The sequence below is a fragment of the Oreochromis aureus genome, linkage group 19 (assembly GCF_013358895.1).
Source record: "Oreochromis aureus strain Israel breed Guangdong linkage group 19, ZZ_aureus, whole genome shotgun sequence".
Lineage (NCBI taxonomy): Eukaryota > Metazoa > Chordata > Actinopteri > Cichliformes > Cichlidae > Oreochromis > Oreochromis aureus.
Window position 1 is genome coordinate 8,949,300 of NC_052960.1, and position 12,284 is coordinate 8,961,583.

Below are 12,284 nucleotides of genomic sequence, written 5' to 3' on the forward strand. Positions count from 1 at the left end.
CTCAACAGTCACACCATGATGAGGCAGCTTTCGACAGGCGCTGCTGGCTTTGAAAAAATGGGAAGGGGGTGGGTGGGGGTGGGGGTGGTATACATTGTAAGACCCAGCATGGGAGTCATTCTCTGAGAGCACATTATTGAAACACAGAGACGAAGACAACAACTGAACTTGTAGCTGTGCTAGGGGGCCATTGTACTGAGTGTTTGACTGAGGCGCCTGCGTCGCCTGAATAATTCAGTGAGTCTGTTCGATGCCATTCTAATTAGCTGGCAGTTTGTGATGAGACTAAATGGTCTGAAGTGGGACAAGGGCTCTGCAGGGATTTAGTTTTTTAATCTCCCCTCCCCTTTACTGTACACTTAGATGGTTTGCCACACACTTCCAGGAAGTCATGGCAACTCCTAAAAAAAACCCCTTAACTCTCATTTCCAAGACAAATCCTAACAGTTACATCTTTGTTCAATTGTTATCTTGTGCTGCCATCAGAGCATTCAAAGAATCTATTCAGACTAGCTCATACCTCCATTAAGTGTGGCCTTTCCCCATAAACAATTAGGGAAAGCTCCCAGAAAAAGCATTTCTTAGTGCACAGCCACAGTTTGTATTCATAATATTCTGTTATGTAGTCTGTAGAGCCCAGTTATGTGTAGGTTTTCAGAGATAATGGTTTTCTTAAAAGCTGTTTTTCCTATATTTTCAGGAGATTGTGGAAGGACCTCAGATGACATTAGTTTGACTCTTGTTGAGAGCTGTAGTCATGATCATGGTAAACACACAGTCACTTATGCTATTACTAATACTTCTCAGCGTTTTTCTCAATGTATATTTTCTTTGTATCCGTTTAGATCTGCTCTCAGACACAAAGATGTACTGCCTCGTTCCCAATGATTCCTTCGCCTCCTTGCAGCCGTCAACCTCCTTGTGTCCTTCAGAGCTGTCCAGGGAGCCTGCGGATCTCTGTAACTCTGCTGCTTATCACTTCAGCCTATCACACTCCTCCTGTGACACGGAGGTGACCTCTCATTCATCCATGCAATCTCAGACCTTCAGGAAGGAGCTCCGTTCTCGAGGTCTGCCTCGGACCTCTAGCTCGGCAGGTTCCGCTTTCCCTGACCCAAGTCTGCCAGACTTTGCTCTGTATCCTCCACCCAGAAGAGGTGGCCTTGACCCTGTGTGTGAGCTGGAGACTGCCAGACCACACAGGCCAGGGCTGTGTGACAGAGAGGGGGCAGACCGCCTGCACCAGCAGGACCAAGCTGTGCCCTCGACTTCTGGAGTAGAGTGCTACAGACACAAAGAGCAACGCAGGGTTGCTCGCTCAGCCTCTAAGGAAGCAGGGGAGAGTAGTTCAGGACTATACCAGGTGGAAGGGAGTGGTGGTGGAAAAGCCTCTGGCGGTGGAGCAAAGTCCCAAGGAGGGGAGCGAAGTGCCGATAGCCTGAGGAGTCTGAGTACTCGCAGTAGTGGTTCCACTGAGAGTTACTGCAGTGGTACAGACAGAGACACCAACAGCACTGTCAGCAGCTTCCACAGTGAACAGACCAGCTCTACACATGTGGAGAGCCTGCTCTCACTTTCAGGGGATGAACGTGCACGGGAAACGGGAGAGACAGTATCTGCTCCTGCAGACGACAGGACTTCTAGTATTAGCCCTCGAAGTCTTGGTAATCTTCCCTCCAGGGAAGCCAATAAAAACCCACATGCCAATGAGCTGACTGCTAAACAAACTGCGGACACTCAGTCATCTGCAACCCAAGAACTGGTGGAACCTGTCAAGTGTACCGAAGAGCCTGGCATCAGGACCAGTGCTGATGGCTCAACAGGTGTAGCTGTCACAGAGCAGGAGCAGGTGAAAGACAACGTTCAACCAAACTCGGCTAACATTGTTCAGAGGACTTCTTCTCTGTCAGCGGGTCGCAGTGGACGCCGGCGGACTGGAAAGAAAAGAGCAAGCAGCTTTGATGCCAGCCATCACCGGGATTACATCTCTATGCGTGCTATGGCCAAGCCCTGTAGTGCTGTATTCACTGGTGGTGGAGAGGATTATTCCAGTGATCAGAGTGAACTCAGCTGTGCCTCCAGTCTCCGCTCCACCAAGCACCTAAGCACGGACAGTTCATCTAGCACCACCTCCCGCTCCTGCCACTCACCAGAGAGCCACTACAGGGCCCTGAAAGCCAAGCACATTTCAGCCAATGCCTCCTCCTCCTCTTCCACCACAGTAAAACCTGAGACAGGAGTTCGAAATGGAGGGAAGCGGCGTACCTCCCGCCGTACTCCAAGCACAGGCAGTGCCAAAACGCATGCCAGAGTGTTGAGCTTAGACAGCGGTACGGCTGCATGCCTTAATGATCCCACCCACCTAGGAGCTCCAGCAGGACCTCGACCTCTTACCACCTCCAAGTCAGATTTGGAAGCCAAAGAAGGGGAAGTCCTGGATGCGGCATCCCTGCTGGGTCGGGCCTCCCAGCTGGAATCGGTGACCCGCTCCAGAAACAGTCTGCCCAACCAGGCAGCTTTCGCTGAGCCTCAGGATGCTAATGCTGCTTCCCTGCGGGGTATGTACCACACACTGAGCTCCAACGTACTGTACACATTGCATTCTGTGTGGTTTGCATTAGTGATTGATGACTAGTCTACTTTTTATGCTGGCAGACAGAATTCAGTGTTATTAGTCTGGTTCTGTTTTTATCTGTCTTGCAAATTGTTTGCATAATAATCGCTGGTGATGGTTTGGATATCTGTTGAACACTGCTTCACTGGAAACCTTTAGTCATACTCATGGTTTCTGGCACACGAAACAGGAGCACACTGGTAAAGTTGATAAACTTTAATCTGTTTAGGTGTAGTCGTCCAGCTGCCTGAAAATTGTGTGTGTTTGTGTGGGAGTGAGTGCGTGAGACAAGACTGTGGACGAGATGCTGTCTCTCTTGTTCATTCAGTGTAGTCATGGTAAGTTACCATGGAGTGGCATTTCTGACCCAAGCATAGTGTTCCCTGTGTAGATCACAGTTAGCATGATGGCACAGTGTGTGCTTTGTATTGAGGTTAGACAAGCAGCAGCTCTCTTATTAGTGTAAAGCTCAGATAGTATAATAGACATTCCATACTCCACATTCTTCAAATTTGCAGGCAGATATATCACATTTTTACTGAGTCCTCCTCTTTCTGGGTTCTTATTTTTTGGCTTCTGGAGTGTACACCTCGTGGGATTGGATACAGTATTGGAGGCAGGACATACCAGGGCATATGACTGGTTGGCTAGAAACACGTTATAACTTCATTATACACTGTTATATCACAGTCAGTCGAGGGATTTTTATTGCTGTTATAATATAAGTCTGTGACTGCAATTGAAGTTTTCAGCAGTGGTTGTTGGTGGAGATTTGGCTGATTTGGAAGAAGCCCATGAATTCAAACGCTACCTCTGTGACTGCAGCAAGCTTAAGTATTTTTTCAGTGAATAAGTTGTGCATTATTTATCATGCAAACAAAAAGGAACATCGGCTCATCTTGATACACTGGGGGGGTTTTGCTGCTGCAGCACTCCTTGTTGACTTGCACCCAAGGGTTAATGCTAACTAAATTTAGTAGGAGGTACTTAAGTTTAGCTCTGAACTGCTGTGTCATTTTGTTGCTTTTATTGGCCCTTATCTGTTTGGCATACTTTCTTAGCATTTCACCCATCGACCTTTGGAGTGTTTTATCTGAAGATGAGCATAAGACCTAAACAAGCTGTACCTACTTAGTAGATGTGCTAACTTTAGCTAAAAGGAGCTGCTGGTCATAACAGATTAAGTAGTGCCATAATAGCAAAATTCATTGTTTCTGCCATAATCCTGCAAGTTCCACATGACCAGAGCATGTGCTTGTCAGCAGAAATCATCAGATAAGGTTTAAATACTGCACCTCCATAAAATATTTCACATTTTGGTATATATCGGGGAATACTTTCTTGTACCTTTTATTGTGACAGTAAAGGCGTAGAAAGACAATTTGTTAAGAGAGTAAGATGCAGGATATGCATACCTGGTTCATTTTTCAGTGACTATGTCATTAATTTGTGTTTTGGTGTTGCTCTGTAACTGTTTTAATATGTACCTGAAAGCAGCCGTAACACACGGAAAAATTATGTCCTCGTGTCCACATAAAGCTCTCATAAAGAGAGGAAACTTATCCAGTCTAACTGGCCAATGATGTCTCTCATCACGACAGCCCCAGGAAGTGAGGAGACGGTCATATTTCGCCGCGAACGTAGCACATTTCGTCGGCAGGCTGTGCGGCGGCGACACAACGCAGGGAGTAACCCCACCCCACCCACCTCCCTCATTGGATCTCCTCTCAGGTACGCCGTGAATGGAGCAGGGGGTCGTTTCTGTTGTTGTGTTGCCTGGTATGAGCATGTTACCAGGTGGCGCTCTTTCCTGTCCCACATCACCACCAATGATTTGGGTCTTCTGCTGTGCATGACATCAAACAGCACATCATTTATGACTGGACTGGTTTCTCCACTCTGCATGTGGTTTCTTTGGTCCTACTTTTCTCAAGACTTCTCTCTTCCTCCTGTTGTCATCCCATCCAATCTTTTAAATTCCACTTGGAGTCCTGAGAAATTCAAAGGCACAAGGCCACAAGGTCTGACTAATCTACTTGGCTGACACGCCGTCTCCTCTCAGATGTGCGCATGATTTGTTAAGCAATACAGGCGCCCCGCTGTATCACATTGCTCTGCCCTTCAGAAAGAACTTTCTGTGCAGAGAGAGACTGATTATATTGATCATTAAAAAGTCACAGGTTAGGTCTGCACTCCTGACATGATAAAATAATAATATGTGATGATAGAATGTTTTTATTTTGTTTGTTTATTATCTGTGATACTCCCAGTTGCTCTTCTCTAGATTTGAAGAGCCCAGTTTTTACAGTTTTCAGCACACTGGACACAGATGTCTTAATGTTCCCACCTTTTTCTTTTAAATTCTAGCTCTTTTTTTAAATGCCTTTATGTAATGTAATTCCAATGTTGTGGCTTGTCCCGATCACATCCCTGATGCAACATTTTATTCATTTTATTACATGTGCAAATCACATCTCTACACAAGTTTAGTAAGTGTCAAACTGAGCAGGTCTCTAGTACCCTTTAAATGAGATCTCACCTTGAAAGTCAGAGTACTGTCTGGAGTGGATTAATCTTTTCTGTGCTCCATGCTTCCCTGCAGAATACTACAAACGAACTGTTACTCCTCGGTTTGTAGAATGATTAAAAAGAAGAAAACCACTCAGAGATGTAAAGTAGCAGTTGTGTTGGTGCTCAAAAAAAATATGTTAATGTTCCACTGATATATTTCTGTGGATGCACATCAAGCTCCTCCGAGGTCTCTTTAAAACCCCTCCCGTTTGCTTGTGCAACTGCCAGCAGTTACTCACCTCTAGGCAAAACTCTGTTTTCTTTCATCTATCTTACAAGGTCACGTTGCTAAATGCTCAGCCTTAAGCAACAAAAGCAAGCGTGCAGCCTGCCAGGGGTCAATAAACTTGCAAAATCATTCCCTCTTTCACGGATTCCTCCACCCTTCACTATCCCTTCACTTCCAGCACATTTTTACTTTATGCACTTATGCTGCACTAGACACCTTTGCCTTCTCAGGTAGTTTCCTTAATCCAACCTTATAAGGGAAAGCAATTGAGTTTAGTATTTTGATGAAAATCCTCTGAGTCTTCTGCGTTCATTAGTCTGATTTCTGTTGTTGTAATCAGAGGCCTGAATTTATCAGCTTCATTAAGAATAATCTTCGTCTAAAGTTTGACAGGACATTCACGTCTTAGTAGATTTTCCTAAGAAGAGTTAAAAGAATGGAGTTAGGTACACCGCTTTATAAATGATTGTAACTTGAGAAACAAGAAATAATTTCTGCATTCAGACTAAACCATGTCTGACACCATCACAAAAAATGATTATTGTGTGAGGGGGAAAAATTAGTCTGTAGCCTCCGGATCAAATCCCACCATTTTCAAAACTACACGTCATATCCCGCTCACCTTTTGACGTTATGTGCCAGCAATACCAACCCCAACCATCTTGGACTCCACCACTCATTTCCTCCCCTTCTTCCCTTCTCCTCCCAACAGTCTTCAGGAGGCTCTCAGCCAGGCCTCCCAGCCTTCTACTTCCCAGGTGAAAAGTCAGCCATCCAGAACCTCATCCCAGGTTACAGTGCTGAGCGCTAGCGCGTCCCTGCTGGCCAGGAATGGAAGCGCACACCTGGAGGGTTCTCAGGACAAGGCCTCAACTGTTGGTGCCACCAGCTTGCAGGAGGACTTCGGTAGGGAGTTCATGAAAAGAGCTGAGCTGTTAGGAAAGAATTTCCTTGGGGAGAGTATTCGATTAGTAGTTAACGGAGAGGTGACAGATCTGGTCATTTTTGTCATAAGACCTGTATTTTGTGGTATTTTCCTCATGCTTGATTAGAAAGCTGCTGCTTGTTATTTTGGAATTGCTCAAAGAGTTGTCACAGATATGACCATGGCCGTCAGTCATAGCAGTGCACTATTATCCACAGTCGGTGGACTGTTGTAATCAGTCAAAGCCCGGCACCATTATCCATGCTCCATTTATCTCTGTCTGCGATATTGTGGTCTGTAGCTAATACTTGACCTCACTGGGATATTAATGTTACCTTATGGTCACATCATAGCACATACCCCAATGCTGACAGCAGTGTAACAGATTGGTATAGATGTCTATACGTAAGCATGTCTACATAAACATCAAGGAAAAGGAGGGGTTGTGTAAGGGCTGTCATGCACTCTTCATCAGAACCAGTGATGAGTAGATTATTACTCCTGCTTATAACTGAACTAGAAGCAAATTACTTTTGTGACGTACGTGTGTGTGTGTGTGTGTGTGTGTGTGTGTGTGTGTGTGTGTGTGTGTGTGTGTGTGTGTGTGTGTGTGTGTGTGTGTGTGTGTGTGTGTGTGTGTGTGTGTGTGTGTGTGTGTGTGTGTGTGTGTGTGTGTGTGTGTGTGTGTGTGTGTGTGTGTGTGTGTGTGTCGGTCCGCTTGTCCCATTGTCTTGTCTGTCTGTATGGGACAGACGAAAAGTGGCCTGATGCAGGTTTTTATGCACTCTAGATGTGAAGGTGATTATAAGACTACTCAAGTGAAGATGTGGTTTATGGGACGTCTGTGAACAACTAGATGAAGTATATTAACTTTTGAAATTTTTCAGATAATTTCATCATGCCATGTCCTCCTGAGACCCCGCCTATTCATTATGTTCTCTGTAGTGGACCAAAAAAAAAGTTAAACTGAAAGATTTTTCTTTAATTCGGTTCTCAGGAGGATATGAATTGCACAAACGGTCAGGTTCTTAACAGAAATGAGTTGAATAGAAATGCATTTAAGGGCTGTAACAAATTCCTGAAAGTGATTTTTGTCTTGCAGGAATCCTAATTTCTATCACTGAGAAGCAGAAAGTCTACTTAAAATATTTGAAATGACTAGCTTGGCTTTTTTTATTTTTTTATGGCGTTTCCCCACACTTTTAATCCCCATTACATTCAGTGTTTGGAATGCATGTGAGGTTTCACTTACTGAGGCAGAACAGCAACTTTACCATGGTAATATTATGTCTATACCTGAACAACAATGAATACTGCAATATCGTAGGTATTTTAGGTCCGCTTTCTTTTATAGTAGTTGGATTCATACTGGAGGGTTTGGATTTGATAGAAAGGCTTGGTACATCTGTAACTTTTGGGTGGGGTTTTGTACCTCAACACAAAAAAGTGGAGTAAAACTACTCTGAAGCAACAGACATGTATTAGGAAAAATCTGACCACTTGTCAAGCCCGAGCAGGAAATGAGTGACTTGCCTACAGCCACTGGGAGGAGGCACTTTCACTGCATAATCACATTAGCTCAGATGAATACAGCAATATTGTCAAATCCATCTAATTCTCCACATATAAACATGTAATTTAATGAAATTACTCTCACAGACGACGCCACTCTGTGCTTATGATTTCCATGGTCTGACCGTTCATCTCTTTCTTTGTGTTGTGTGCCTCCAGGAAAGCTCACTCCCTCTTTATACGAGGCTGGCGGATGTGATATGTCGCTGGTCAATTTTGAACCTGCAACCAGACGAGCCTCCAATAACATATGGTTAGTGTCAAAATGATCACCTAATTTGTGTAGTGGGTTTTTAGACAACGGGATACAAAAAAGCTCAGGGTTTGTATTTTTAATCAGGAGGTAGCAGTTTTCTCTAAAGAGCTGTGAAATGATTGGTTAAACAAAAGCATCTACCAGCACCTCTAAGGTTTCTCGTGGGTGGATTCTGTTACCTTTTGTTCTGAACCATGCTAGACCTTTTCCCCTGGTTTCCATTGTCATAAAATAAGAGCTTTCTGATGGCCGTAGCTTCACATTTAACAAAATGCCACTGAAAGTGAAGGGAGTCTTAATCTTCTCATTAAGCTTTGAAGGATTTAAACACCATAACACATGCCCTGATGATTTTTGCTTGGTCAGCATTTTTTGAGTTTTGAAATAAGATCATTTAGCTTGATTCAAATTGAAATAAATACATTACTTATTATCATTTGTCAAGTTAGCTAGCTGACCTTTTCTTGATTGTAGTGTTTTGCTAGTCGGTGCAGTGAGTTCCTAATGTCTCCAATGGTTACTTTTAATGGATCCCTACCTTAAAAGGAAAACATGACTGTACAGTACAAAAACACAGCAAATAGCCTATTGGCTATTTAGTTTGAGGTCATCAGGAAATGAATCATGGTTTAATACAGTAAGTGCAGCAGATGCTTTTCTTTCATCAGTGTTCTCATTTTCTTTAATTCCCCGCAGGGATACGGATTCCCACCTCTCCAGTTCTACCTCAGTTCGCTTTTACCCTCATGACCTGGTGTGTACCCAACCAGTGAGCTCCTCTTGGCATGTCTGTTTGTATGTTTGTGAAAAAAGGAGACTTTCAGCTCTTAAATGTCTACTTGACCAGTTTAAATTGATTTAATATAGTTATACAGTACTGTGCAAAAGTATCGAGCCACCTGTCGTTTCTTTGTTTTGCTCAGGAAATGGGGAAACAGGTGAAGCAATTTATTGATACATGTGTGCAAATACAGTACATAAGAGAAAAAAACAGTTTGTGTAATTCTAACAACCCTTAGGCAAGTATGTATCTGACAAGGTTTCACCAAACAGCCCATGAATGAAAGGACAGATACATCTGTTAAATCTTTTCTCAGGTCTCAGCTGGAGTTTTTGTTATTTCCTAAGGACTTTCACATAGTGTCCATCTTCTGTTTGTTGTTTTTAACCCTGTCACTTCTTTTCTTTGTCATTCCCTTTGCAGTTTTCATTATTTAAAAAAAGAAAATTAAAGGACACTTACCAGATTTTCAGCAAATAGCTCTTTAGGACTCACCCTGTTGATGCAAAAAAAAGTATTTTCTGTCTGTTAAACTATTGTCTTTGGCATTTTTCATACATTTAACTAAAGAAACCGGAACAAACTGTATTTTTGCGACAGGCAGGTGCCTCAAGGTTCTTTGCTAAGCTGTTATGTGCAGACACAACACTGCTTTATCCCTTGAGATAGGTGCCTTTTTATGTAAGCCTAAAAAATTATTGCTAAAGAAGACTTAAAATGTCTGGCTTTTTGAGAGCCAAACATAAAGACACAAGGGAAGAGTGGCTTCAGACTTTTGCAAAGCACTGTATGTGCTCTGCTTTTTCAATATGCAACAAAGATGTCTTCAGTCATATATCCGTGTCTGCAATAAGGGCTCATATGGTTTGAAGAATGAATGTGATGGTGAATCTTTAACCTGAGTGAAAGCCAAAATCAAATATTTAATTGTACTAAAAGAAAATATTAAATGCTATTAAAGCTTTATTATTACTCCTTGCTTTATCGTGTTGTAATATAATCAATTTCTTCTTCCAAATCATGTTTTTGGACATGTTTCTGATTGTGGGATAGATCTCCCTCCCTCAGATCCGTTTGAACCGTCTGCTGACTATGGACCCAGAGCTGCTGGAGCAGCAGGACGGAGATCTGAGTCCAGAGCTCCAGGATGCACCACTGGGACAAGAGGATCCTGCAGGCTCTGCTGCAGCTGGGAAAGCGAAGCAGTACTACCGTTTGTGGCTTCTCCCCTACCTGTGGGTCGGCCTGCACTTTGACCGACTTACCCTGCTGGCGCTGTTCGACAGGTAGGGCTTCACATCAGGTCGTTTCCATCTGCTTCAGCTTTATTTTTACAAAGCACCATTGATGACCTCAATGCAAATTTAAAATTCGGTGTGTCATGTACATACTTGATCACAATTTAGTCAGGCTCAAAAATACTGAATGTTAAAGGACCTTTCCAGGACTTTTCTACTAGAAAACCAGTTTGTCTTTCAGATAAATTAGATTATTTACAAAATTGATATTTCTTTTTATGAAATGTCTGCCTATCACAGCATAAGCCATTTATTTAATCAGTTCCAATTAAATTAAAAAGCAGGCCAAGTGGGTTGCAGCAGTGTCTGACTAATGAACGAAAAGAGATCCCCTAGTTTGAGACTGACATTTCTCCTACAGAAATCGGCGCCTTGAGAACTACCTAACTGTATTTCAAGCACATACATGTGTAAATGTCCTTAAATGTCACCCTTTGCAGGATATTTTTTGCCTGCTTTTGAAGAATAACGTGAAATTTAATAGAAATAATTTTGATGTTACTTTGCTTTATATGTGTATATCTGAAATTGACTCAGCTTGCAAAAACACAATCTGTGTGTTATTAGCTGAAGTTTACTAGTCCAAAATACAAAAAAACAGGCCTTTATTTAAAGCACACAAGAAGCCTTTATTTGTAGTTTTGTTTGTTTGTTTCAATCTGCTCTCCATTGCCCAGTCAGAATTACAGCATTACAGTCACTACTCAAAGAGATCAACAGGTTAGCTTGTGTTTTATGGTTAAACAGAGTATTGCGCCCACCACACCTGTTTCCACTAAGACAGGGATGACCTTTGCTAATTTAATGCAAAGGTAAATAAAACACAGCATGTGCAAACAAACTGTAAAAATGACTGAACGAGCTTGGAGTCAATCATTATTGTCAGAGCATAAGCTTTACTACAGCACACCCAGATCCTCACCGACATGGCCTTTCAGGATGCTACACCTCATGTAACAATTTTAGATCAGAGTTTTCACTTACTAATAGAGATGGCACAATACCACTTTTTTATGTCCAATACCAATATCATAAATTTGGATGTCTTCCGATACCGATACGAATCCAATATAGTCAATTTTTTTAAGTGTTTAACTGTTTTTTTTTTTAATGTCTTGCTGCATTCTGTATAAGTTCATACTGAAATTTAAAAAGACAAAACACTAAAGCTATTCTGTTATACTCGTATGCAAGAAATACACTGCACCCAAAATATGGCTCAGTTCAGCAATACTGATCTTTTTAAACTTGAACACCGTTTAGCTGTCACCATTATCCAAACATCCATCCTCAAAGTGGGCAACTTTATGCAGAACTTTAAATCTAAGTATTTAATGCAGTGGTGTACAAAGCTAGGCCTCGAGGGCCGGTGTCCTGCAGGTTTTAGATGTGTCCTTGATTCATCACAGCTGGCTAAATTACTTCCTCAACATGTCTTGTAGTTCTCCAGAGGCCTGGTAATGAACTAATCATTTGATTCAGGTGTGAAGACTCAGGGTGAGATCTAAAACCTGCAGGACACCGGCCCTCGAGGACTCGACTTGGCCAATCCTGAAGTAATATTCAAGTAATTAAAAGTGCAACTTTATGCAAATTTCAAAAACCTTTTGGTTCTGAAAAACAAATGAAGTGCAATATTAGCAGACATAGGCAAACTCAAAAAAACCAACTAAAAACAAACGATATTCTTGTAATTACGCATTTGTTATTGTACAGTCAGACTTAGCAAAGACATCGGACAAACGTCCAAGCTCCAGATATCTGTTGTTAAGCTTAACATGGGAATGCTTTACAAACATTCAGAGATGAACTTAGACACCTGCTTGTACTGTTCTAAGATAGCTTGCTCGGAGATGAAATGCCATGTGGCAGCACGTAGCGAGGCTCCAAATGCTCAATTAAGCGTCGAAAACCGACATTTCCACAGCACAGTTTGGTTGGTCATCAAGCACAACAAATTCAACAATTTTCTCCATTATCAGCTTTGCTTTATTGCTTTCTGGAGCGAGTTTTTCACGCCTCTGAATGTTTTCCAAAA

At 42.4% G+C, this 12,284-nt stretch overlaps 1 protein-coding gene across 3 annotated transcripts in view; it reads left to right on the forward strand.

Annotated features, from left to right (window-relative positions):
• Positions 1 to 12,284, forward strand: part of pcnx1 (pecanex 1) — a 33,714-nt gene that overhangs the window by 6,207 nt on the left and 15,223 nt on the right. For 2 of the 3 annotated variants that reach the window (XM_039603457.1, XM_031733464.2), the window contains exons 5-11: positions 701 to 766; positions 846 to 2,558; positions 4,216 to 4,345; positions 6,127 to 6,320; positions 8,071 to 8,164; positions 8,864 to 8,921; positions 10,002 to 10,234. In XM_039603457.1, coding sequence (XP_039459391.1) covers positions 701 to 766; positions 846 to 2,558; positions 4,216 to 4,345; positions 6,127 to 6,320; positions 8,071 to 8,164; positions 8,864 to 8,921; positions 10,002 to 10,234 — 2,488 coding nt within the window. The remainder of the gene's footprint in view (positions 1 to 700; positions 767 to 845; positions 2,559 to 4,215; positions 4,346 to 6,126; positions 6,321 to 8,070; positions 8,165 to 8,863; positions 8,922 to 10,001; positions 10,235 to 12,284) is intronic. The other variant, XM_031733465.2, reaches the window with a different exon arrangement.